At 50.5% G+C, this 24,710-nt stretch overlaps 1 protein-coding gene across 3 annotated transcripts in view; it reads right to left on the minus strand.

Annotated features, from left to right (window-relative positions):
• The window catches only part of ATP13A2 (ATPase cation transporting 13A2), a 75,009-nt gene that overhangs the window by 24,893 nt on the left and 25,406 nt on the right, over window positions 1-24,710 (minus strand). For all 3 annotated transcript variants that reach the window (XM_039509317.1, XM_039509318.1, XM_039509319.1), the window contains exons 2-15: window positions 23,510-23,583; window positions 21,271-21,438; window positions 20,356-20,414; window positions 18,661-18,772; window positions 18,465-18,544; window positions 10,393-10,470; window positions 8,699-8,768; window positions 7,309-7,443; window positions 6,122-6,188; window positions 3,207-3,335; window positions 1,964-2,131; window positions 1,273-1,383; window positions 1,123-1,169; window positions 66-254 (exon numbers count right to left, since the gene is read on the minus strand). In XM_039509317.1, the coding sequence (XP_039365251.1) occupies window positions 66-254; window positions 1,123-1,169; window positions 1,273-1,383; window positions 1,964-2,131; window positions 3,207-3,335; window positions 6,122-6,188; window positions 7,309-7,443; window positions 8,699-8,768; window positions 10,393-10,470; window positions 18,465-18,544; window positions 18,661-18,772; window positions 20,356-20,414; window positions 21,271-21,438; window positions 23,510-23,583 (1,487 nt within the window). The remainder of the gene's footprint in view (window positions 1-65; window positions 255-1,122; window positions 1,170-1,272; window positions 1,384-1,963; window positions 2,132-3,206; window positions 3,336-6,121; window positions 6,189-7,308; window positions 7,444-8,698; window positions 8,769-10,392; window positions 10,471-18,464; window positions 18,545-18,660; window positions 18,773-20,355; window positions 20,415-21,270; window positions 21,439-23,509; window positions 23,584-24,710) is intronic.

The following is a 24,710-nucleotide window of genomic DNA, read 5'->3' on the forward strand; positions in this document are numbered from 1 at the left end:
GCCCATCAGCTGGCAGGGTGTCAAGCCAGCCGCAGACGCCCCGGTGCACGAGCCCGGGGACTCACCTTATCAAAGCAGACCAGGCGGATTTTCCCACACAGGTTAATCCGGGGAGGGCTGATGCAGAAGATGCCGTGCTGCTTCAGCCTGTTCTGGGCGTAGATGGTGCCCACGGTCATCGCAGCAGGGAGAGCCGGGGGAACGATAACTGTGATGAGGTCCAGCGCACGGATGATTATTTGCTGGAGAGAAACCTGTCCACGTGCGACAGCCAGGAACGGGGGAGTGGGGGTGAGGGAGGAGAGAGAGAACACGAGAGCTTCAATTGGGTGTAGGCTCTCCGGGGGATGTTCGGCAGGACACACTAACCCACGGTGCAGCGCCCGGATCCGCGGGTCATCTGAGCAGCACTGGGAGCTGGACCATGGAGCACAAACGCCCCCAACACCCTGCCCAGCTGTATTTAATAAAGCTAAACCGGCTCTTCACCGGCAGCCTTCACCTGGGATTTCCCAGATCTTTCCCTACCGGAGACACACACAAGCTCACCAAGCCCCTGACAACCGCAGACAGAGGAGAAAGGAAAAACAACTTAGAATGTGATCCAGGTTTTCAGAAGCCCCAGCTCCCTTTTTGGGGAGCATGATTTGCCCCGGCATTTTCACAAGCAGGTGCAATGAGATGATCCAATACCTAATGATTTGCACCCAGGCATTTCTGCAGGTCTCCTCCCTGCTCTCTCTAAATTTAACATCTTACCTCTGCTTCCTTCCTCAGCAAAGACATGCTGTGTCTGCCATTAGCCCCGCAGGGCCCAGGAGAGTTGAACTGGGGGGTTTATTCTGTGTTAGCCAATGCAGCTGCAGGATGTTCGTTACTAGTAGGGATGAGAGAGCCAGAAGAACCCAGAGCCAATCTCGAATGGAGTCTGCAGTGCTGGCCATTAGAGAAAACTGGAGGCAGAGCAATGCCTCGGCTTGCTCCCATGCCAACGTCTTTAACAGAACCAAACTTGTCTGGACCACTCCTGATCTAAGCCCTGGATCCAAATCAAGGGAGGGGCACAGAAGGGAGAGGGCTGGGAGGAGAGAGAGAGAGATTTTCCCACCACTGTCAGCTCACCTGGTTTTTAATCAAAATCACAATGCTGTACGTGGTGCCGATAAGAGCTGCAAGAGAGAGAAGGGACGGCTGTAAAGAGGATTCGTCAGTTCATGAGACACTCAGCACCAGACGCCTGCTGCTTGCAATGCCGCCCGCTTTCAGACGTACCCAGAACTGCGAGGAAGAAGACAAACCTCACCGCATCCCTGTAGAACCTGAAGCTCACGGGCTTGGGGTAGAGGATAGAGCTGATCAGGTCCCCTTTGGCCGTACAGAACCCTGGGAGAGGGGACGAAAGGAAAAGAGGCTTACGGGACTCAGAAACTCACACTGTGAAGTGTGGCCATTAAAAGCCATAGATTTTGGGGCGAACTGGAGAAGCCGTCCTGCGATTCCTTTTGACGCAACCGCTCATCTCAGAGCAGAGAGGCGCTTCCAACACAGCTGGAACACGGAATTCAAAAGCAGGGTTTGTGTCCACACCCAACAGGATCAGCTCAGAGCTCCTGATTGTGGAGATGTAGCATCTCTCAACCCTTGCTCATGAGCCAGGCTGCAATGACACTGACAGGCTGTAATCGCAGTGCGAATGGGATCCCCTAAGCGCCTGTGCCCATGGGGTGCGTGCCCGCCCGTCCGTCCATCCAGCTTAGCCACTTCTGGCAAACAGAGACTAGAGACACCATCCCTGCCCATCTTGCCTAACAGCCATCGATGGACCTATCCTCCAGGAACTTATCTAGTTCTTTTTTGAACCCTGGTATAGTCTTGGCCTTGGGCATGGTAGCCCCTGGGTACGGCTACAGTCCAGAGAGAACTAAGGACCGGGGGCTCTGGGTTTGCTTCCAGATGCAGCTACCTGTGCGCGTCACCACAGCCAGGACCTCCTTGCCCACATAGGATTTGGCTTGCAGGACCTGAGTCCCGCAGAACAGCGTGTGTCGTTTGTGCTCCTCGGGGGAATAGATCATGTTGGCAGCTTGGGGGCCACTGGGTAAAGGCGTCTTCATCACTGGGACGCTCTCCCCTACAGGGGAAAAATCAGCTGGTGAGTGAGGTTATGGACAGACAGAGTCATACAAACATGCCTTCATATTCAGCCAGTGTCTGAGTTCTCTCCGCACAGGAGTGGGGCAGATGGGGAATCCCTCAGGATCCACCATCCACGCTCAGTTTCCCCAACGCACGCTTCAAAAGCCCCTTTGCTGGACGGATCCACCCTTCCGGATGTGTGTTCTGATCTGAGGCCCATTACTGGAGTATCCGAGCAGCTCAGAATCTCTTACAAGTAGATTGATCCTCCCAGTGCCCCTGTGCGGCAGGGCAGGGCAGGGCTGTTCTCCTCATTGCACAGACGAGGAGCTGAGACACCGATGTTTAGGTGCCGAAAGATGCAGACAGGTGCCTAGTGGGATCTTCAAGACTACCTGGGTGTCAAACGCCCATTGAAATCAAGCACTGAAATCAATGGGAGCTGGGCACCAAGGCCAACTAGGTGCCTACCTGCATCTTCATGTGCCTAAATACCTGTAAAATTCTGGCCCTAAGTGACTTGCTCAAGGTCACGCAGGAAGTCAGTAGCAGAGCAAGGAACTGAACACAGATCTCCCCACTCCCAGGCTCGTGCCCTGACCACGGGACCAGGTCTCCTTGTGGAGCCAGTCCTTGCAGTTCCAATGGATGGCCAGAAGGGGTCACTGCAGAGCTCCCCCCTCTCATCCCAAAAGAGGCTTCGGGTACGTCTACACCGCACTCAGAGGTGCGAGCGCAGCACGTGTAGACTTGCCTGAACTAGCTTTGATCTAGCTGGCTCCATGAACCCATGGCAGCATGGGCTGGACAGGCCCGCCCAGGCGCTGGGTATGCACTCCGGTGGCTAGCCTGCGCTGCTGCGGCTTCACTGCTATTATCTGAGCCGCGAAACTCACAGCCCGTCCTGCTGGCGTCAGGGAACACAGGCTCAGGCAGGCAGCTGAGCTCCGATTCCTCTCCCGCGCCGGCAGCGTGTGCACGGCTAATGGCAGGAGGGGGACAGTCAGGCCTGGGTAAGCGGAGATCTCTGCCTCCCACAACGCACCTCTCGCGCTCCCGCCCCTGCTCACCTGTCAGCATGCTCTCGTTGACCATGCACTCGCCGGTCAGCAGCGCAGCGTCGCAGGGGACGACGAACCCGTCGGAGGGGAGACTGATGCAGTCACCCGGCACCAGGTCCAGAGAGCTCACCACCTCCTCTGCAAAGGCAGGCAAGCCACAGCGCACTCAGACACCTCCCGCTGTAACAAGCAGGCACGTGGTGCTTGGTACCGGCAGATCTCGCAGCGGCTTCCAAAGGAGTTAAATAGCACTGCCCCCGTTTAACAGAGGGGGGACCCTGAAGCCCAGGGAAGGGAAGGGGCTCCCCCAAGATCACACAGCTGGTCAGCAGCAGAGCAGGGAACAGAACCCAGGGCCTTAGACTGGGAGCCAGGAAATGCAACATAGGCCATGGATCATGAGCAAATATCGCCGCAGCAACATACACTTTGGGTGTGTCTTGTACCTGCCTCCTCTGCTCATGGCAATACCACTGCAGACATACACCGTGGGGAAAAGCCCTTCTAGATTCAGTCCTCCAACTTTTCCCTGCTGTACTTTGTCTGCTCAACCTTTCCAGACAACTGTACCCTTGGCAGGGCTCCGATTTGTCTTGTGTACCCCCAAGTTTCATCTCACTTGAAAACAACTTGCTGACAAAACCAGACATAATACTGAACAACTGCCGACTTTTCTCATTTTTACCATATAATTATAAAATAAATCAACCGGAATATAAATACTGTACTTGCATTTCAGCGTATAGTATATACAGCAGTATAAACAAGTCACTGTCTGTAGGAAATTTTAGTTTGCACTGACTTCGCTTGTTGCCTGTTGTAAAACTAGGCAAATCTCGAGATGAGTTCACGTACCCCCTGGAAGACCTCTGGGTACCCCCAGGTTGAGAACCACAGCTTTAAAGCGATGGATCAGCCTCCATTTAATCATTAATGCATTAAAGTCCAAATCCCCACTAAAGAACTTCCGCAGATCGCTCTGCCTAGGATCAAGGCTGAAATTGGAGCTAACTGGTTCGTAATTACCACTTTAAAGGCTTAACAGGATGTGCTGTGGTGCATTTAATATCTGTGCTCCGAGCGGCTGCTCAATTATTTTTATATAACGTTAGCATCGCACTGATAGACACACACAGCAGGAGACGCCATCCCGTGTTGGGTAGATAGTGAAACTAAATCCGCCAGTGTACGAGAGAACCTTTCACAGATCAGATACAAAAAGACAAGTCAGCAGGGGCTGGCGGGAATCAGTTCTTTAAGTCTCATGTAATTTTTAACCTTTTAATTTTAATCTTGTGATCACAGGGTGCTAGACCCCAGGCAAACAGCTGCTTAGGGAAGGGGGAAAAAAAAAGCCAGCCTTTTATCTGCTGAGAAAATTTAATTTTAACTAATAAAGTGGCTTACTGGAGCTCAGCGGAGAGGCAGTCGTCAGAAATTCTGCTTAATGGAGCATGGTTAAGCTGCTCAACTGGGCTGATTTACAAGAGAACACACATGCGACATTTCTTAAACAGTAGGTACATTTTTTCATGTTAGAAAGGGACAGCAAGGACCTGCCTGGTTCCAAGTTTAGATGTTGTGTTAGAGGCTTTACAAAGCCTAATGCAGTCTGGCTTAGTGGCTAGAGTGCTGTCCTGGGACTCAGGAGACCTGGCTTTGTGTCTAGCTTGCTGGGTGACCCTGGGCAACTCACTGCACTGCCCCATCCTCAGTTTCCCCATCTGTAAAATGGAAATAATAATCCTGGCCTCCTTTGTAAAGCACTTTGAGATCTATTGATGGAAAAGCACTAGATACTAAATCACCACCACCATCCCTAGTGCCTCACAACAGCACCTAGCTTGCTAGAATGAAAAGCATTTAAAAAATTGGATTTTCCTTTCACTAGTGATATGGTGTTAATTTCTGCTGTTCACTTCCTTTTGAGCAATGAAGATAAACTCATATGTTCCCCTTCTCCTTGCCAAGGGTGTTTCCATGCACACTGCAAACATACACGCTCTGATCCCACAGACCTGTGCATGGGCTTTCCTCACATGAATGGAGCTGCTCAGGTGGGTGGAGCCCACTTAAATGTTCACAGCTTGGTGCTGTTGGAAGGAAAAGTTAAAATGCCAAATGCTGTTTTCATTGGAACGCTGAAGCTCTATAATCAAAGTATCACCACCCCCATTTTACCAGTTGGGAAACTGAGGCACAAACCCAGCAAGTGAGTCGCAGAGCTGGGAATAGATCCCAGGTCTCCTGAGTCCCAGTCCTGTACTCTAGCCACCAGACCACACTGCCTCCGCAATCACAGGGGAGCAAACGGTGTGGTCTATCTGACTTAAATCTAACAGCACATGGCACTTTTTCACAATGCCTTAACCCTCACCAAGCCTGGCAGTTTACACGCGAGATTTCACTACGTCAACAGCTCAGGGGGAGTGCAAGGCCCGACGGGGTGAAGTTCACAGCCGTGCAGCCAGCACAAGGCTGACGCACCACTGGAATCCTATTTGAAAGGTTTCAGGGAGACTGGAGTGGCACATGGACCTTGTGCATGGGTGAATTTCATCTTATGAGCAAGGATCTTAATATTCCAACCGTTCCCACTGAAGCCACTGGAAGCGCTCCTAGGAGCAAGCACACATGCCCGGTAGCATTTCCAGGACCAGGGCCTAAGAGCATAGCCAGCAGCCTTTTTGTTGATTGACAGCTGCAAAAATACCCTTGCGAAGCGTCCAATCCAGGCTACCCTCAACCCCCGCCATCTCAACTGACCCGGCTGCTCAGAGCGAGGACGATGGCACCACAGGCACGGCGTGATCTTCCCCCTCGTAGCTCTGCCAACAAAGGCCCATTTACCTAAGCAGAAGCGCGTGGCGTCTGCCTGCCTTTCACGCAGCAGAGGAGAATTACAACCTACTGCTGCTGCTCACCTCCAGCGGCTCGGTGGACTCTCACGCCGATGGCCATCTTCACCATGTTCCGCAGCGTCACGCTTTGCTGCAAGGAATCAAACAGAGCTATCCGCTAGCAGGGCAGGGAGGGCTTGACACCAGCACTTCGCGGGGGCTAATCCAGAATGGAAATGGCACCACACGACGGCATGGGAAACCCTCCCCCCTCCAGGATTCATAGATGTTAAGGCCAGAAGGCACAGTCTAGTCCTCCACCGGCCCATGATGCCTGCACCAAGCCCATAACTTCTGCTTGCGCTAGAGCGAATCTTTCAGTAAGCCCCCCCAGTGCCGACTTCCAGACTTCGCTGCTGGAGAATCCACCAGATCTGACTCTATTCTGTACCATCTTAGTCTCGTTTCTTCATCTCTCCTCTTCCTTTTACACCCCCGCCATCCCTTTCTCTTTTACGCAATAAAAGCACAAGGACCTCCAGTACAGAGCAGAGATGCACTGCGCCCAGGAGGATACAAACCCCAGAAGCACCCCTGGATTGCTAGGCCTGGTTATTTCCAGGCAGTGCCGCAGGGACAAGAGCCAGGGGACGCAATAGGCCGTCGCACGCTCTAAATGCACTTGTGCTGTGGCTGCAAACGTGAGAGCTCGATTTGGCTGGATGCTGATAATTGACGGCCCAGCCCACCCCTCACTGTCCTTCCTGGCTAGGAAAAGGCCATTGGAAACAGGCTTGCCCCCTGCACAAGGAATGCAGACAAACCACGCCCTTGTGAACAGCGCACATGCTGCAGAATGCCGGCCTGCAGGAAGAATGGGGAATACTTCTCTAGACCTCTTAGTCCCACAGAAAATAAAATTGGCCCCAAGCCACTGTTCCCAGTGTTTTTTAGCCACGGTGGTCAGGGACACAGCCCTATGCTCTGGGTGTTCCTGGCCTCTGATTGCCAGGAGCTGGGAGTGGATGACAGGGGATGGATCACTCGATTGCCCGTCCTGTTCACTCCCTCTGAAGCACCTGGCACTGGCCGCTGTCAGAAGACAGGATACGGGGCTAGATGGACCATTGGTCTGACTCAGTCTGGCCAGTCTTCTGTTCCACGGGTGCAGAGCTGGAGTGGCTCAGCCTCCCTGGAGTCACCCTGCAATGCGGAGCGGACAGCAGAACGCAGCCCTTCGTCTTTGCCCTCCCTAAAGGCCGGACACCCACCTTTCTAGTCTCGTAGAGAGACAGCCATATGGATATTGCAGAGATGATGAATATGCAGGCAGCATAGTAGTAGTAGCTGTCACAGAGCCACAAAATGATGCTGAAAACCTGGAAGATGTAGAAGGGATTCAACACCTGGAAAGAGAGAGAGAAAGCAGGAGGCCTTTAGGGCACGGGGGCTGATGCAATCGGTATACACAGAACATCTCAGACTCAGTACATGGCAGCTTGTTGAAAGACAGGGAGATTAGGGTGTTACGGGCAGTGCTGGGAACGCTGGTGGACAGAGCATGTCACAGCCCTTGGTCTTTGCCCGCTGGTGGGGAGCACAGAGCTCCATATCCTGAGGAGCCCAAGCAATCTCCCGCAACCTACTGACGGGCGTGGCCCAGTCTGAGCTAGGAGTTTGTACAGCCCTTGTCCATGGCAGATACTGCAGCCTGCCGGCCATGAACCGTAACCTGCTGTGGCCTGGCTCCCCTGCCTCTCATGTCTCACCCACACCCATCAAGCCTGGCCAAACGACATCTGCTAAAATGGTCGTCGTCCTGCTGTTGGCGGGTCAATATCCCCACCCCTCCGGAGCTCAGAAAGGGACTTCTCCAGTCTTCCAAGAAAACAGCAAAGACCTGACCTGGCAACGCGTTACAAACCAAATCGCCGGTGCGGGGAGAGAGAACCGACACAGTTCACCCGATCCACCCCAGCCCAGCCACTGAATGGAGACACGGGAAGAGCGACGGGTGTTTTTCAAAGGTCTTTTCTGAAAATCCACGTGACGTGTCACTGTATTAGGGTAGGGGCAGGTGCTCAGCTGGGTTCGCAGATGGTGAAACGCAAACCACAGAAGATCTGTTGGTCTGCCTGCTCCTGGAGGAAACGTGGACCAAGGGAGATCTTGCCAGGGCTCCAGACTGGGCCATATCAACGTGCCCAATGCTAGAACCACCTCTGATTGTGGCGGAAGAACACAGGAAGAAGAATGCATTAGAGCAGCACCTGGAGGCCCCAGCTGAGGTCAGGACTCTATTGCGTGGGTGCTGGACAAACGCACAGTAAGGAAGTTTGCAAGCTCTTTGGGGCAGGGACTCTAACCAGACAAGAGACACAGGAAGCAATGAGTCCAAGGTCAACCCATAGATCAGTAGCAGAGGTGGGAATAGAACCCAGGACTTGCAGCATCTAGTCCGGAGCCCTAGCCACGAGGCCCCTGTGCCCTAGCACGTGTTTAGCAGGGTTTTCCCCTAACAAGGGGCTTCACAGAGGGCCCCATCTGGTCCCTCCGGGCCTGGCTGACAAGGAGTCTATTTCTGCCAGGTCTGAGTAGGGCAAAGTTGCTCTCTCCCTTCTGCAGAAGGCAACAGCCACGTTACGCGTTGTAGCTCTGTACCTCGTCCACCAACAGCCTGAGGTAGGATTTGACCGGCACATCAATCAGGTTTGGCCCATAGACCTTTCTCCTGTGCAGGAAACAGAGAACAGAAGCCAGAGGTTTCAGGTGAAGACTTGGAATTTCAAACTTTCCTGTTAAACGAGCTACATGTTGCCCAGCTCTCACCCCCGGCTCGCGGAGTCAGTCTACCGCCATTAGGGGAATCTCTCCGCCGGCCAGCTGTGCACACAGATGTCTTGAGCGACCTCCTGGTGTTTACTATAACCCCTGGCCCCCATGCCCTCCTACTGTTGGTTAAACTCATGGATGCCGCTAGTGGGTTATTAAGTCATAAGTTCTTTGGGTGTGAGAAGAGAATCTGACACCTTTGGGGACATCCGCCCAATGGGGCCCTGAGCCATCATAATACGTCGCGCCAGGAGCTAAGTCAGGGAGCTGTTAAGATGGACGCCAATCGGTGGCTGGGCAAAGGGGCCCACAGACTGGTCACTAGCCCTCTGACCTCTGAAGGGGGGGGGCTCTCACTCTCAGGGTAGGTTAGGGTACAAGTGAAATTAACGCCGTGGTCTCCACAGAATAGCTAGGGAATTCTTAGTCACATCACCCAAGTTACTGTATCATTTAAAAAAACCCCGATGTGAAAGTTGAATGACCATTTTAGACGTCTCCCGCCCCTCCCTCCAGACACACATCTGTATCGCTAGCCAGTCATCAAGGCATGTACTCTACAGTCAGAAATAGCCACAGCCCCGAATTTTTTTTTTTATAACCGTCATTCTCCCCACCCAAGTTTTGTTGCTGGTCGTAACAGCAGGTAGCAGGTAGTGAGCTCTTTGGGGGCAAGAAACGTGGTTTTTCTATGGACAGCTGAAGTACCTGGGCACATTTTGGGGGACCATACAAGTAACAACAGAGCTGGATCAGGGCTGGATCCTGCGCTCATTTAAGTCAACGACAACCCCTCCCTTGACTTTAACAGTGCAGGAGCAGGGTTTACATGAGACAGCGTCCACAGAGCTGGGATAGCAGGAGCTGCGGCTCAGAATGTGCCGCCTCGGGCAGAAAACCACTGCAGAGCCCACCTGCTAGTTCCCGCATGTGCCATCAGTCACCCGAAAGCCGATCTACAGTGCAGGTGGTCACACCAGGCAGCAATCTCTTTAGGTGACACAAGCTCATAGGGCCGTGCCTGGTTTGCTATTGAAGCTAGCGCTGGGGATTCAGCAAGTGGTGAATAGAGGACAGAGCCCTGGCAGAGTATTTGGAGACATCATCCTGCTGGAGGTGAAATCTTTCAGAGAAGACCTGTGAGGGGCCATGAACATTTGTTCATGGGACTTTGCACAAACCTAGGCCTGTGTGTGACCATATTCAGATTCCCCTTTCTGTCCCTTGCACTACACTGACACCCACGTGGGCTTTTCAGCTGATCAGCCAGGTTCCAAATTCACGTGCTTTGCATTTGACTTTAGGAAGGCCGAAGCAAGCCAGAACGCACAAGGCACAGACTGTTGGTATGGAGGATTAAAATCCTGCGCCGATCTGAGACAGCTCAGCTCCCCGTCCCACAGGTTAACTACACGCCAAATTTTTGACGTTTGCTTGCCCAAACCAGCTTCGCCACTCCCTGAAACAGCGCGATCTGCAGCCAGACCCGTCCCCAATCATTAACAAAGCCATGGCGTACTTACCTGGTGCTGTGGTCTTGCTGGCTGAGGCCTGACCGGGAGAGATGGATGTCTGCACAGGTCCAGCCGTCATCTAAGACACTGAAAAATACATGCACCAAAAATCAGAGGGGTAGCCGTGTTAGTGTGGATCTGTAAAAAGCAACAGAGTGTCCTGTGGTACCTTTAAGACTAACAGATGTATTGGAGCATAAGCTTTCGTGGGTGAATACCCGCTTCGTCAGACACATGTGAGTATTCACCCACGAAAGCTTATGCTCCAATACATCTGTTAGTCTTAAAGGTGCCACAGGACTCTCTGTTGCTTCATGCACCAAAAAGAAAACACCCGGATTTACACACGACCAGTAATAGCCAAATCCAGGTGAGGGTACGTGGATAGAAGCGAAGACGACCAGCACTCAGGGGCATGTGGATATTATCTCAAACATCCTTCATTATGGGGGTAGGGCTCATTTGAAAAGAAAGAGCCCACCATGTAAACCTGTCCCTTAGTTTTATTAACCATCCAAACAACACTAAGCTGGTGCCATCACATACCAATCAGCTGTGCAAAGATGGTTGTAACTGTTAGCCTCCTACAGTGACATCTACAGTATTACATGAATTGGAGAGAGTCCAGAGGAGAGCAAGAAAACTGATCAAAAGGTTTAGGAAACCTCTCCTCTGAGGGAAGTCTGAAAAAACTGGGCATGTTTAGCTTTGGGAAAAGACGACTGAAGGGGGGACCTGAGAACAGTCTTCAAATATATCCAGGCTGTTATTACTATAATAATAATAATAGGAGATATACCAATCTCCTAGAACTGGAAGGGACCTTGAAAGGTCATTGAGTCCAGCCCCCTGCCTTCACTAGCAGGACCAATTTTTGCCCCAGATCCCTAAGTGGCCTCCTCAAGGATTGAACTCACAACCCTGGGTTTAGCAGGCCAATGCTCAAACCACTGAGCTATCCCTCCCCACAAAAAAGATGGTGACCAACTGTTCTCCATGCCCACTGAAGGTAGGACAAGAAGCAATGGGCTTAATCTGCAGCAAGGGAGATTTAGGTTAGATGTTGGGGAAAACTTTTCAACTCAAAAGGATAGTTAAGCTCTGGAAGAGGCTTTCAAGGGAGGCTGTAGAATCCCCATCACTGGAGGTTTTAAAGAACAGGTTAGACCAGGGGTAGGCAACCTATGGCACGCGTGCTGAAGGCGGCACACAAGCTGATTTTCAGTGGCACTCGCACTGCCCGGGTCCTGGCCACTGGTCTGGGGGGCTCTGCAGTTTAATTTAATTTTAAATGAAGCTTCTTAAACATTTAAAAACCCTTATTTACTTTACATACAACAATAGTTTAGTTATATATTATAGACTTCTAGAAAGAGACCTTCTAAAAACGTTAAAATGTATGACCGGCACGCGAAACCTTAAATTAGAGTGAATAAATGAAGACTTGGCACAGCACTGCTGAAAGGTTGCGGATCCCTGGGTTAGACAAACACCTGTCAGGGATGGTCTAAGTATACTTGATCCTGGCTTGGGGAGTGGGGCTGGACCAGACAGCCGCTCGGGGTCCTTTTCAGCCCTACATTTCTACATTATAGACCTATGCAGTGCAACACTCCCCGCCCCCAGGATTCTTACTGAGCTTCAACACTTGTCAGTACCTGCAGATCTCAACAGTACAATAACTGAAATAATACATTTTCAAATTGATTGATCTGACAGAGCTGAATTAAAGCGCTAATGCTAAACGCTATCACAAGAGCATCATTACGGTTAAAAGGTCAAGCAGTAAGAAATCAGGAAATTGTTCACCGGTTGGAGCAGAAAGCTCACAATCTAGCCTAAGGCAGCTCTGGCAACATTAATTCTGGCTCTGTGCACTTGCTGCGTATTTTAGAGCATGTATTTGGAGAGAGGAAAACATGAATTCAACACAGGCAAAAGGAGTTTTAAAAAAACCCACCCACACCAGCACTACAGATGTGCCGTGTAACCAAATGAAAAGGCCTTCTGAAGAATCATTGCCCTGAAGAAGTTGTGAACCCCCAACTCAATCTTCGTGTTGCAGTAACTGTAGCTTTTTGCATTTAATTTCCAAAGTGGTGGGTCTGGCTTTTTGTTTTTTAAACAGATATCGGAGGAGTGCTACCAGAATGTCTAAGCTGTTGACTCATGAGGCATATGCTCAGATAAATGCACAAGAACGCATCTTTCTTAGTGCACACCTACTGAGTAAAAAGAATGGTGTACTGTGCATACTCAAATTTTCAATGGCTGCAACTGTGCTAAATCGCAGCCAATCCTTTGTCCCAGCCCCCAAACTAAGCAAGGACAATAACCCCAAAAGGACTATGGTTGTGCCACGTTCCAAATATTTTTGACGTTCTGATCACTACAGTTTGACTTTTGATCAAATTTTGAACTTTTTTCTGAAACATTCACCTTTGGGACTGATATTTTCCATGCTCAGATTCTGCTTGAAGATATTTATGTGTTTTGCCCAAAGTAGATCAGAATCACTACCCCATTTTACAGATGGGAAAACTGAGGCACAAAGAGGTGATTTGCCCCAGGTCACCCAGCAGGCCAGTGGCAGAGGAAGGAATAGAACCCAGAACTACTTGGTCTCAGTCTAGTGATCTTTTCTCTGGGCTACGCTACTTTTCTCTGAACTATTTTCCATTCTTAACTACAGAAGGTACAATCAAGAACCTATAACAATAAAACCTAACTACAATCACAACTGACGAGACAGACTCTATTACGGTAAGAAAATAAACCGGAAACCAGCATTCACACAGAAATAGTACTGTTTGGCTGCTCACAGATTCTGTCTAGCAAGACTAAATGGTTTAATTTTTCTTTGATCATTTTAATCAGATTAAGAATTTCTTTTTTTAAAGCACCCCTTGGCTCAGGATTTTCATCTCATCGTCAGGAAGTATCACGAGAAACCTCAAATCACAAGGGTGAAGGGGTGATCGGTGTGTTGTCACAACTGATCTGTGGGCACAACAGCCTCTATACAAGCCCTACCACGTGAGTTTGGGAAAAAAGTATTCTGAAAGTTCACACCACGAAAAGTTCCGATAGGGGATCAGTCAGAAAGCCTCCCGGAGAGGTGGAGCAACGTGCTTTTCTGTGCTCAGATCCAGAGCACTCACGCCGTGGCCTCAGGAGTAACACCAGAGACTTATTTCAAGGTCCGATGGCTTCAAAATGTCATGGTTTGGACTTCAAACCAAGCAAAGTACAGCTTAAACATTTTTAAGGCCAGAAGGAACTATTCGATCAGCTACTCTGACCTCCTGCATAGCCCAGGCCAGCCGAGTTGGTTGGCATCACTGTCTGGAGCAGAACTCTGCTTCGAGTTCAATATATGAAGTGGGAGTAAAAAGCTTCGAGTCAACAAGAATTATCCCTCCACATGTATTTCCTCTCCACACTCCAGCTGGGGGCCTCAATGTTTGAGGTGGCAAACTGAACGCTCTACAGATTTGCAGGCTGGTTCTGGGGGCTGGACCAGGACGAATCCCCGTACTCCAGATCAGGGGTTCCTGTTACATGAGCACACGGAATTGCAGAGCTGCACGCAAGAAGCCACTTCATTGGGCTGACCTAGGAAATCACTTTCTGCCTAGGCACGGCTCTGGTAGGCTGGGCTTATTCTCAGGCTTGGCTTCACCTGTGCAGTAGCATAACCACTGCAGACCTCAATCCAGGATCAGGACCCCATGGAAACAGATAGGAGGGAAAATACCATCATTCCTTCTCCAGGGAGGTACAATCTAGAGTCAAGGTGATTTCACTCCATCGCCATTAGACAAAACCAAATCACCCTTCTCCTCCGAACCCTCTGCCACTAAATGGATGGACCTAAGGAAGGACAGTGGCACCTACAAGACATTTGCTAAGGGTGAATCTACACTAGGCAAAGTGATCTGCTGTTATTAGAAGCCCCCAGCTTCCTTCGTCTTACAGACAGACACGCGGGGTGGGGCGCACTAGTCCCCGCTAGTCTCTGGGACACTTTCTGCAATCGACAATGAAGAAAACTTGATCCCAATGGTACTTGCTGCTAAACCGTTTCCCACCTTGGTACAGGAGACCTGCTCTTAACGCCCATTGTCAACAACAGGTTATTTGGCATCACCAAACCAGGTGAGGAGATGGAGAAGATGCTCAATATGGGGTATGAACTCAAGTCATTTTAGCCCCATCCAGGCTGTTCTTGGCCAATGGGTGCTGCAGCCAATACGTCTCTGCGGCCTGCCGCTTCCTGCGGCTCCCATTGGCCGGGAACGGCAAACCGCGGCCACTGGGGGGCGCGGGGGTCGAGCCGCCGGACGGTCAACATCAGCAAAATATCTTGTGGCCCACAGTCCGATTACCCTGATGGGCCGCAGGCGTCCAGTAGGGTGCCCACCACTGGCTTAGACGTTGTCATGACTGGGGATGTTTGCCAGAATCAGGACTTCAGCCTGTAGGCTCCTTGGGGGTGGGGGCAGGTCGGTCTTCACTGCGGAGCTAACTTGCTGGTTACCCCCAACCTCTCTCCCATCCACACACAAAACCCTCTCACCTGAGTTTGGCGGCGCTTTCGTCCCAGGCTACCTGGCCTGGCTGGGGGTGTGGATTAGAAACCAAGAGCCACTTTCCATGTGGGCAGGTCGCCTGCTCGCTTTGCAGCGACAATGCCGGCTGCATCCCTTGAGCACTGACAGTCCTCCAGTGCCTTCCCACCATTCCCCGGGTGCCCACGAGGACAGACAAGTTCTCCCACAGTTCATTGGGAAAGAACTGTAGAGTGGCTCAGCTCACTACAGCAAAAAGCCCCAGGGACAGAGCGTGCCGCCAGAAGTCCCAGCGACAAACATGCATGAGCGTAACACCTGGGAGGACGGGCAGGGCTTTGCCATCTGGCTGCTCACACCCAAGCTAGGACAACCTAGGTCAGGGGTCTCAAACTCAAATGACCCCAAGGGCCGCATGAGGACTAGTGCATTGGCCCGAGGGCCGCATCACTGACATGCCCCCTTGCTGCCCCTGGCCCCACCCCCAATCCACGCCTTCCATGAGGCCCCGCCCCTGCCCTGTCTCTTCCCCACCTCCTCCCCTAAGCGCGCGGCTCCCCGCTCCTCCCCCCTCCCTCCTGGAAAGTGCTAAGCGCCACCAACAGCTGTTTGGCGGCTTGGCGGCGGGAAGCGCCTGGAGGTAGGCAGAAAAAAAAATGAAGAGTAATATAGTAGTATAGTATTAAAATATAGTATGCTATTAAAAGTCAATTTATTAACTTTTTTATTAACTTCTTTAACTGTAATGTGAAACGTCAGTGCTAATTTTGACAGTCATTTCATTTTTGGGCACTTAGCTGGCAGCGTTTTGCATCAACCAGAGCATCAATATTAGGTTTGATATCCTGAGACGAAACCAATCTCAGTGTTGCTTGCAAATGTTCATCAGTGAGCCTTGACCTTAACACAGATTTGTTAATCTTCATGGAAGAGAAAAACTGTTCACATATATATGTACTTCCAAACATTGCCATTATCCTTGCAGAAGCAGAGAATAACATGGGAAATCTTTCTTGTGAAAGAAACCTGTAGAATTCTGGAATTCCAACATCTGTATACTTCTGCTTCAAAATCGTGTCACACTGAAGCTCCACTAACTCCATCTGCATTTCCTCTGCAACATTGTCAATTTCAACAGCAAATGGTGTGGAAAAAAGTTGAAAATGTGGTTCAAGTGCCTTGAAATCTTTAAACCGCACATCAAACTGTTTGTGTAAGTTAGAAATGATCTCCGCATATTCTTTCAAGGATTTGGGTTCAACTTTTCCTAAGGAATTCAGAGTTGAGAAATGGACCAAATTGCCAGCAGTCAGCTGTTTCCCCCAGAAAATAAGCTTGACTTTGAATGACTTAATACTGTCATACATCTGTGTTATCACCTGTTTTCTACCCTGAAGTTTCAAGTTCAGTGCATTCAGGTGATCAGTTACATCTGTTAGAAAAGCAAGGTTGCAGATAAAAGTGGAATCAGCAAGCTGTGGAACCTCCTTGCTTTTCATTTTCATGAAGAAATCAATCTCCTCTTTAAGTGCAAAAAAACGCTTCAAAACATTTCCACGACTCAGCCATCTAACTTGAGTGTGATACAGAAGTTCCCCATATTCACTGTCCATACTTGCTAGAAAAGAAGTGAACTGTCTGTGATTCAGCCCTCGTGCACGTATAAAATTAACAGTTTTAACAACTACATCCATAACTTCTTTCATTTGTAGACTTTTACTACACAGGGCTTCTTGGTGCAAAATACAATGTATACTGGTGAAGCTAATTCCTGGTATATTGAGGCTGTTCAGTTTGGTCTTCAATAATCCAACCACACCAATGTTTTCAGAGCACATTGATGGCGCACCGTCCGTAGCCAAAGATACGAGTTTGTTCCATGGCAGCGCAGCTTTTTCAATGCACTCTTCCAATCCTTGAAATATGTCACGTCCCGTTGTGGTACCCTTCAGTGGCATTAAGTCTAGCAATTCTTCAGTTATATTCAAATCGCAGTCCACACCTCTAATGAACACTGCACACTGTGCGGTATCTGATACATCTGTACTCTCAAGAGCAATTGAAAATACTTCAAAGTCTTTTGCCATTTGAATCAATTGTTTTTGCACATTATCAGCTAAATCCGTTATCCTGCAGGCAACTGTATTTGCAGACAAGCTTATGCCTTCAAAAACTTTCTTCCTATCAGGACATAAAATTTCACTGGCCTTCATAAGACATTCTTTTATGAATAAGCCTTCTGTAAAAGGTCGCGATGATTTAGCTATCATTTCGCTTATCACAAAACTTGCTCTTACTGAATCTTCGCTAGACTTGTTAATCCCTGAAAATAAATGTCTTTGCTTGGCAAATGCTGCTTTAAGTTGCTGAACTTTTTCCTCTCGGATTTTTCCAGTGAATGCATCATATTTTTCACAGTGCATCGTGTCATAGTGCCGACGCACGTTATACTCCTTGGGAACAGCAATCGTTTGCTGACAAATAAGGCATTGAATTTTATCTTTTACCTCTGTGAAAAAATATAAATTCTCCCATTTGTCTTGGAAAACTCTCTTTTCTTCCATGAGTGTTCTTTTTTTTTGACAAAGTCATTTCCAAGCAGTTTTAATAAATATATACACTCAGTAATGCACCTCACTCAAAGGACAAAACACGCACTTAGATTTACTGCCTAAGGCTCTGGGAGGGAGTTTGGGTGCGGGAGGGGATCTGGAGTACAGGCCCTGGGCTGGAGTTTGGGTGGGGGAGGGGGTCTGGAGTGCAGGCTCTGTGCTCGGTGCAGGCTCCAGGCTGCGGCTGGGGGGGGGGGTGCAGGCTTTGGGATGGAGTTTGGGGATAGGAGGGTGCAGGGGTGAGGGCTGAGGGGCTGAGGGTGAGGGGTTTGAGGCATTGGAGAGGCTTGGGGCATTGGAGAGTCTCAGGACTAGGGCAGAAGGGCAGGGGAAGGGCAGCCTGCCCTGGCCCTAGTGCAGGGGGGCGCTAGGACCCTGCGGCATAGCGGAGGAGCGGAGTCAGCTTGAGCTCTGGGCAGGCTCCCGGGCGGTGAAGGGGCAGCAAGTGGGGGCCGGGAGACACTGGGGGGAGGCGCGTGGGGGCGGCAGGTGGGGCCAGGGGAGAGACCCGGCCCCAAACATTGGGGAGCAGCGCGCGGGGAGCTTAGGCACAGAAAATAACTCGGGGAGGGGGGCGGGGGTGAGGGGAGTTTGGCGGCGACAGGAAGTAACTGGGGGAGCTCCGCGGGCCGCAGGGAAGAGCTCCGCGGGCCGCATGTTTGAGACCCCTGACCTAGGTGCTTAGAGCCAGCGTGTTCACCTGAGTTAACTCTGCAGTGAAGACAGACCTGGGGTGTCACTACAGCTCCAGCACAATGGGCCCTGGTCTCTGCTGGGGTCTCCCGATGCTACTATCATGCAACTAAAGTTACTGAGGGTCACAGACAAGGAGAGGGCAGAAGAACAGTCAGAGCACAGAAGAGAAAAGTTCTTCCAGCCGAGAGGATGGTTGCCATACCTGACCTTGCAGAACGCCTGCCGTCTTTCAATCCAGACATAGCGTGACCCTTCAAAGAGATAGTAGCGCACGACGTTTTTCTAAACACGGAGAGAAACATGTGACGGGGTGTCCCCAGCATGGCTCAGCCCCTCTAGGAAGAGGTTCTGATGGCCCAAAGGCAGGATCCAACAGGAAGCAGAAGAGAGGACGTTACCTCCTCCTTCCTATGAAGCCGGACCGTGTCTCTGCTGTCGTCTTCGTCCAACACTCCAATGGCGACGCTGGTTCTCCCGTCATCGGCTCTGGCCCTAGGATGATGCTCGAGGCTGCTCAGAAGAAAAGCGTGATGTCAAGAAGCCCTGCTCCTGAATAAAGGCCTCTAAGTGCTATTCTGAGCACAGAGCTTCAGTGTGCAAGGGCTTTGGGACCCGGCGAACTCCAACAGCCTTTCAAATTGCAACTACATGCAAGCCCATCTTGCAGCGCCTCTTGCGCCAACGACGCGCACAGGCAATCCATGGGATGGGGAGTTAATCTGGCTCTGACTCCACTAAGAAATAAACAGTTGAACAATTGTAATCTGAAATAAAACCAAGGTCTCTTCCAGTTATCCATGATCTATAGGGTTTCCCAGAGCAATCCCTGCACAGCTGAGAACTCGCGAGCTGTTATGAAGTGCTCTGGGGATGCAGAACACTATACAGGTGTAAAATGTGGTTCTTCTCTGAAAAGTGACTGTGTAGAAATGGCAGCTTCTCACGCAGCCAATCTGCACCCTGTGCATATTCAGGATCCTATCTGCCTGCTTTAGTAACTAGAAACGTATTCTACTGCTTTTCTTTCCTGTTAGCCCTGCAGGAGCCAACATTATGTCACCCGAGTAATCTAGCGATTAAAGTGGCACCATCAATTTAATCACACTTCTGTCTGAAAGGGTTTTGTTGTTTTTTAAACCTACCATTGTTATTTATTATACCCAAGATCACTATAACTAAAAGATCAGAACGGGGGGTGGGGGGAATTATTTTATCAGTTTGTTTGCTTTGTGTATCACCCATTTTGTTTGTTTGTTTGTTTGGGTCTTTCACACAGCAACAAGGGAGAGGCTATGGCTACACTTAAACTTCAAAGCGCTGCCGCGGCAGCGCTTTGAAGCGCTAAGTGTAGTCAAAGCGCCAGCGCTGGGAGAAAACTCTCCCAGCGCTGTCCGTACTCCACCTCCCTGTGGGGAATAACGGACAGTGCTGGGAGCACGGCTCCCAGCACTGGGGCTCTGACTACACTGGCGCTTTGTAGCGCCGCAATTTGCAGCGCTGCAGAGGGTGTGTTTTCACACCCTGCTGCAGCGCTGCAAATTTGTAAGTGTAGCCAAGCCCAGAGAGAAGACAAAAAACCTTGAAAAGCAGGAAAATGTGAATGTAAAACAACACTTGTCAGATGGATTCAGGGGCTGCTCTAATATCTGAAGCTATTTTTGTACAGGGCCTTGCACAATGGAGTTCTGGTCTGTGACTGAGTGCTTGCTATGACAATAAAATAAAACAATCTAATTTTTCCCGAGCTGATTGGCTTTCAAACAGATGCTGACTTTTGGATGCCACAGATATTGGAGTAATAATCAATCGCATATTCAGTGGATTTAATTGGGTTTCAGTGGGATGGTGTGTTTGTTCATACCCCAGATACAAATCAATGCTCTGGGTGCGTGAAATGGAACAAAAGTCACATGGCTTCAAGTGATTCAGTTTTGCACAGCTTCATTCACGTCAATTTCATTGTGTTTCATTCCACAGCGGAACACACAGCAAGCCCCCGAGGGATAATTCACTCTCCTGGCAAACTCACAATGGGACCATTTGAGCACTGACCCAAACACTCAGGAAGGAGTGAATCCACAGGTCCCACTTACCTGCCCTCACCAAGCTGTTCAGTTTGCACCTGGGTAACGAAGCACTGCCCGAACCGATCCTGGAACACACAATTTCAAAACAAGCGCTTGAGGAAGGCTGGCCCTGGGTTTAGGGTGCTTGCTGGGGAAAAAGTGCAAGGCTCAAGTTGCTGTTCTGCCACATAATCCCTGTATGACCTTGGGCAAGTCACTCGGTCTCTCTGTGCCTCAGTTTCCCCCGTAACTTTTCATGCTCTGGGAGTTCCGCTTCTACGCTTTCTCTGGTAACTGGCTGATAACATGTATCACAGTGGTACCTGCAGCTGCCATGGAGATCAGGACCGTACCGCACTAGGCCCTGGATGAGAGCTTCTGCCCTGAAGAATTTATAAATTTAATTAGGCAAGGCAGAGGGTGGGAATAAAGGCGTAGTAACACGCCAAATTACAGATGCTCATGCAGGAAGCCTGTGGCAGAGCCAGGAATTGAACACAGGTGTTACGGAGTGTCGGGGAGTCAGGGCCCTGCACCCCTCTTCCTGGGATTCACCGTGACTCTCAGCCAGCCAGTAAAACGGAAGGTTTATTGGACAATAGGAACGCAGTCTACAGCAGAGCTTGTAGGCACAACCAGGACCCCTCAATCAAGTCCTTCTGGGGCGTTCAGGGGGCTTAGACCCCAGCTTGGGGTTCCCTGCGTTGCACCACCCAGCCCCAAACTGAAACTAAAAATTCCTCCAGCAGCTTTCTCCCCCCTCCCTTCTCCTCCTCCTCGCCTTTGTTCAGTCTCCCGGGCAGAAGGTCTCACTTCTCCCAACCCCCTGCAACATTCCCGGGTCAAATCCACCCCACTCCCTGCTCCATCACAGCAGGTCTCTTGACTCCCAGTCCAGTGTCTCCACCACCAGATCCGCCCTCCCCCTCCACGTTTACTCACTGTGATTATGATCCAGTCGGCTTGCCGCAGAGCACACGGCCTGCACTTGGCTCGGACCTCCAGGCTTGGTTTCCAGCGAAAGACGATCAACAGGATTCCTGCCGTCAGCACGGAGAACACGTAGCAAAGGATTATCCGCCATGTTCTGCTCTGGTAACCGCTAACCTCCTGGGAAGAGCGCACAGGCAGGAGAGTTCAGAGCTCAGTCCAGACCAAGTCACTGCTCTCAAGGGTAGCGAGCAAGAGGTGGCTGCAGCAACGGGCAGCAGCCGACATTCGACCCTGCCAGTCCAGGCGCGTCTGACTCATTCCATTGGGTTCAAAGGGTCACCTAAAAGGAGCTGCTAATGGATCCTGCCACCCCTGACAAGTCCACACAACTGCCTCATTGGACATGGGTGACACTGATTCTCAGGTCTTGCTGCTTAGAATTTATGGGGAAAAACTCACATCCATCGTACTCTCAATTCTCCCTGTTTACCCTGCGACGGGGGATTTGCACAGGTTCCAAGGCCAGAAGGACCATTCTGTTCCTCTGCCCCAGTGGTTCTCAACCCGGGGCCTAATCAGCACACAGCTGTGGCCCAGGTGACATCCTCAGGGCCATACGGGTAGTATCGGATGTGGCCCACAACGGTAAACAGGTTGAGAACCCTGCTCTAGCCGGACCTCCAGTGCAACCCAGGGCAGAGAACTTCAACCAGCGATTCCTGCATCAGCCCCATAATTGGCTGATCCAGAGCAGATCTTTTAGCAAGAATCCACTTTTCATTTAAAGATGTGACGTGATGGAGATCCACCATCAAATCTTCCTTCCTACCTTTTGCTCCAATTATACACTATAGGAGAGAGGTCAATTGCTCTATCACAGGGTAGAGATGAGAGACACTAGGCCAGTGGCCTTTAAAATAGAAATAGATGAATTATATGATTGTAAAAAGAACAGGAGGACTTGTGGCACCTTAGAGACTAACACATTGATTTGAGCATAAGCTTTCATGGGCTACAGCCCACTTCATTGGATGCATAGAATGGAACACGTAAGAAGAGTATATATAGACATACAGAGAAGATGCCATACCAGCTCTAAGAGGCTAATTAATTAAGATGACCTGAACGATATGATATGATTGTATTCCCCCTTAGCATGTAGAAACCCCAGTCATGGACCAGAACCCCGCCACGCAAGGCATTGCACAAACACACACTGCCCCTACTCCAAAGGGCTGACAGTTTAAGTGTAAGAGACGATAGATAGATACAGCGCAACCAACAGGGGAGTAAAAGGAGAGAATGAGACGATCTTGCTCAGCATGACAGGCAGTGGGCTTTGCACACCGGCTGCTTAACTGAAGTATTTTGCACCGGCATCATGGCAAAGGAGAGTTTTATGGTGGGCTGGGAGGAAGAGGAGACTTTGCAGATGTTCATGGGGAGCTGCTTCCTAGCCGGCGGGGCGGCCTGGGACAAACCACATCGGTAATGGCCTGAAAATTCAACAAGTGGGTGATGGAGGCTGGGTGCGCCACGCAGAGGTGTGCTCGCTCCATCATTAGTGGGATATTGTTTTACTTAAAAAAAGTATCCAACCCCTCCTGATAAAAGCCTTAAGTCACTCAGCTTCCTGGCACTGGTGGACTGAAAACAGGGTTAACTGGAGCAAAGCTGCTTTGGCGGGAAACAAAGACATCCCAGGACCAAGGTTTGGAAAGCACTGGCCAGATGCAATATCCACTGAAGAGAAGGGGAGCCTTGCCACTGACGTCACTGGGCCTAAGATCAGGCCTCACGTCCGCTCGGCTAACAGGCTGGTGAGGACCCAAGACACCAGTGGAGCGGCACCGTTCCACGGGGCACAACGGCAAGAGGCTGGATAAATCAGGTCGATCGGGTTGACGATGCAGCGCAGGCAGAGCAGCCCGAGAGGCGGCGTCAGAACCGCACATCAGATGTCTCCTTTCACAACGCCTGTGTCATAACATCACACACAGTCCTCCACTGAACACCCTGCATGGCACAATGCAGTGGAAAATATTAACTCCACCATGCCTGAAACCAGCTCCCCTGGGACAGCTGTACGCCTAGCCCTAGAAAGAGCCCTACAGAGAACCCACTGATGGCCATTCGTTTGCAAAGACCCCCTCTCATTTTCTGGCCTTGCAAATAACCATTGACATATTTTCATGATCCGTTCTGCAAATGTCCTTGTATTGCTCCGGCCCCAAATCCTCCTACATACCATGCAGGATTTACCAGGGCCCTGCAGAAGTGTCCCGTAGACAGGTGGATGGTTTTCCAGCAACTTGCTGCTATCTGCGAATGCAAACAGAGGAACACCATGTTACTTGATGGGTTGGTCATATTTCCCCGTTTTCCCAGAATCAGAAAAGGCTCCAGTACACAGAGCTGCGTGGTGGATCCCGATAGCTGCATTTGTGATCCTGCTCAGGGCCGACGAGAGGGGGGGAAGCTGGTACAAATTACCGGGGCCCGGTACCCCCTGTTTAGCTGGTCTGCCCTTGCTGGGGGGCCCAAAATTTTTTTTCACCGGGGCCTGCACCCACTCTCGGCAGCCCTGATCCTGCTAATGGCTTAGAGCAGCGATTCTCAGCCGGTGCCTCCAGAGCCAGCCATGTGAGGGGTCTTGGGAAGCACCCAGGTCTGACTGAGGGGAACGGTGACCACAAGAGGGCTCCCCATGGAGGCTGGTGACACGCGAGGCAGACAGCCGTCACAGCACCCAGGGAACAGCTGTGCGAAAGTTACAGCCCACAAATGGGTAGAACTGTTAGCTTCGAAGCCTGTTTTCACTGTCTGATTGGTTGTCTAAGGGTATGTCTAGAAAGGGGATTGTAGCACATGTTGATCTAACTAGCACAAGTACCAACAGCAGTGAAGCCGTGACAGCACGGGCTGTACAAGCCCACCTGGGCCCCTGGGTACGTACTCGGAAGGCCAACCTGTGCTGAAGTCTGTGCTGATGCAGCTTCGCTGCTCTTGTGAATGGAGGCAAGTAGATTAAAGCTAGCTGGGGTATGGCCACACATGCTACAATCCCACCCGACCGTACTGCAGACACACCTTTAGCCACCCGGTACTATTTCTACAACTGGATTGGAGCGACGCAGCTACCCCACCAGGGCATATATTAACCAACGGGTGTAGCCCTAAGGATAAATATCTTTCTTATAAATTTGAGTATTTGATGTAATAGGCTTATAGATTTATATTAAGAATAAGTTTGGCTGTAATGCAAGAGACCTACAGGTCAAACATCCTGTATGTGATGCTAAGACAACTTTAGCACGTTTTGGGACCCTTACTCAGAAAAGTAATAATAGACAAAACACCTACGCAGCTGTCTGGAGAACTTTGACTGAACCAGTAACAGTAAAGGGTGGCAAAAGGGGATTTTTGCCCACAAATCTAACAAGTACAGC

Source organism: Mauremys reevesii, linkage group 21 (genome assembly GCF_016161935.1).
Source record: "Mauremys reevesii isolate NIE-2019 linkage group 21, ASM1616193v1, whole genome shotgun sequence".
In the NCBI taxonomy this organism is placed as follows: Eukaryota; Metazoa; Chordata; order Testudines; family Geoemydidae; genus Mauremys; species Mauremys reevesii.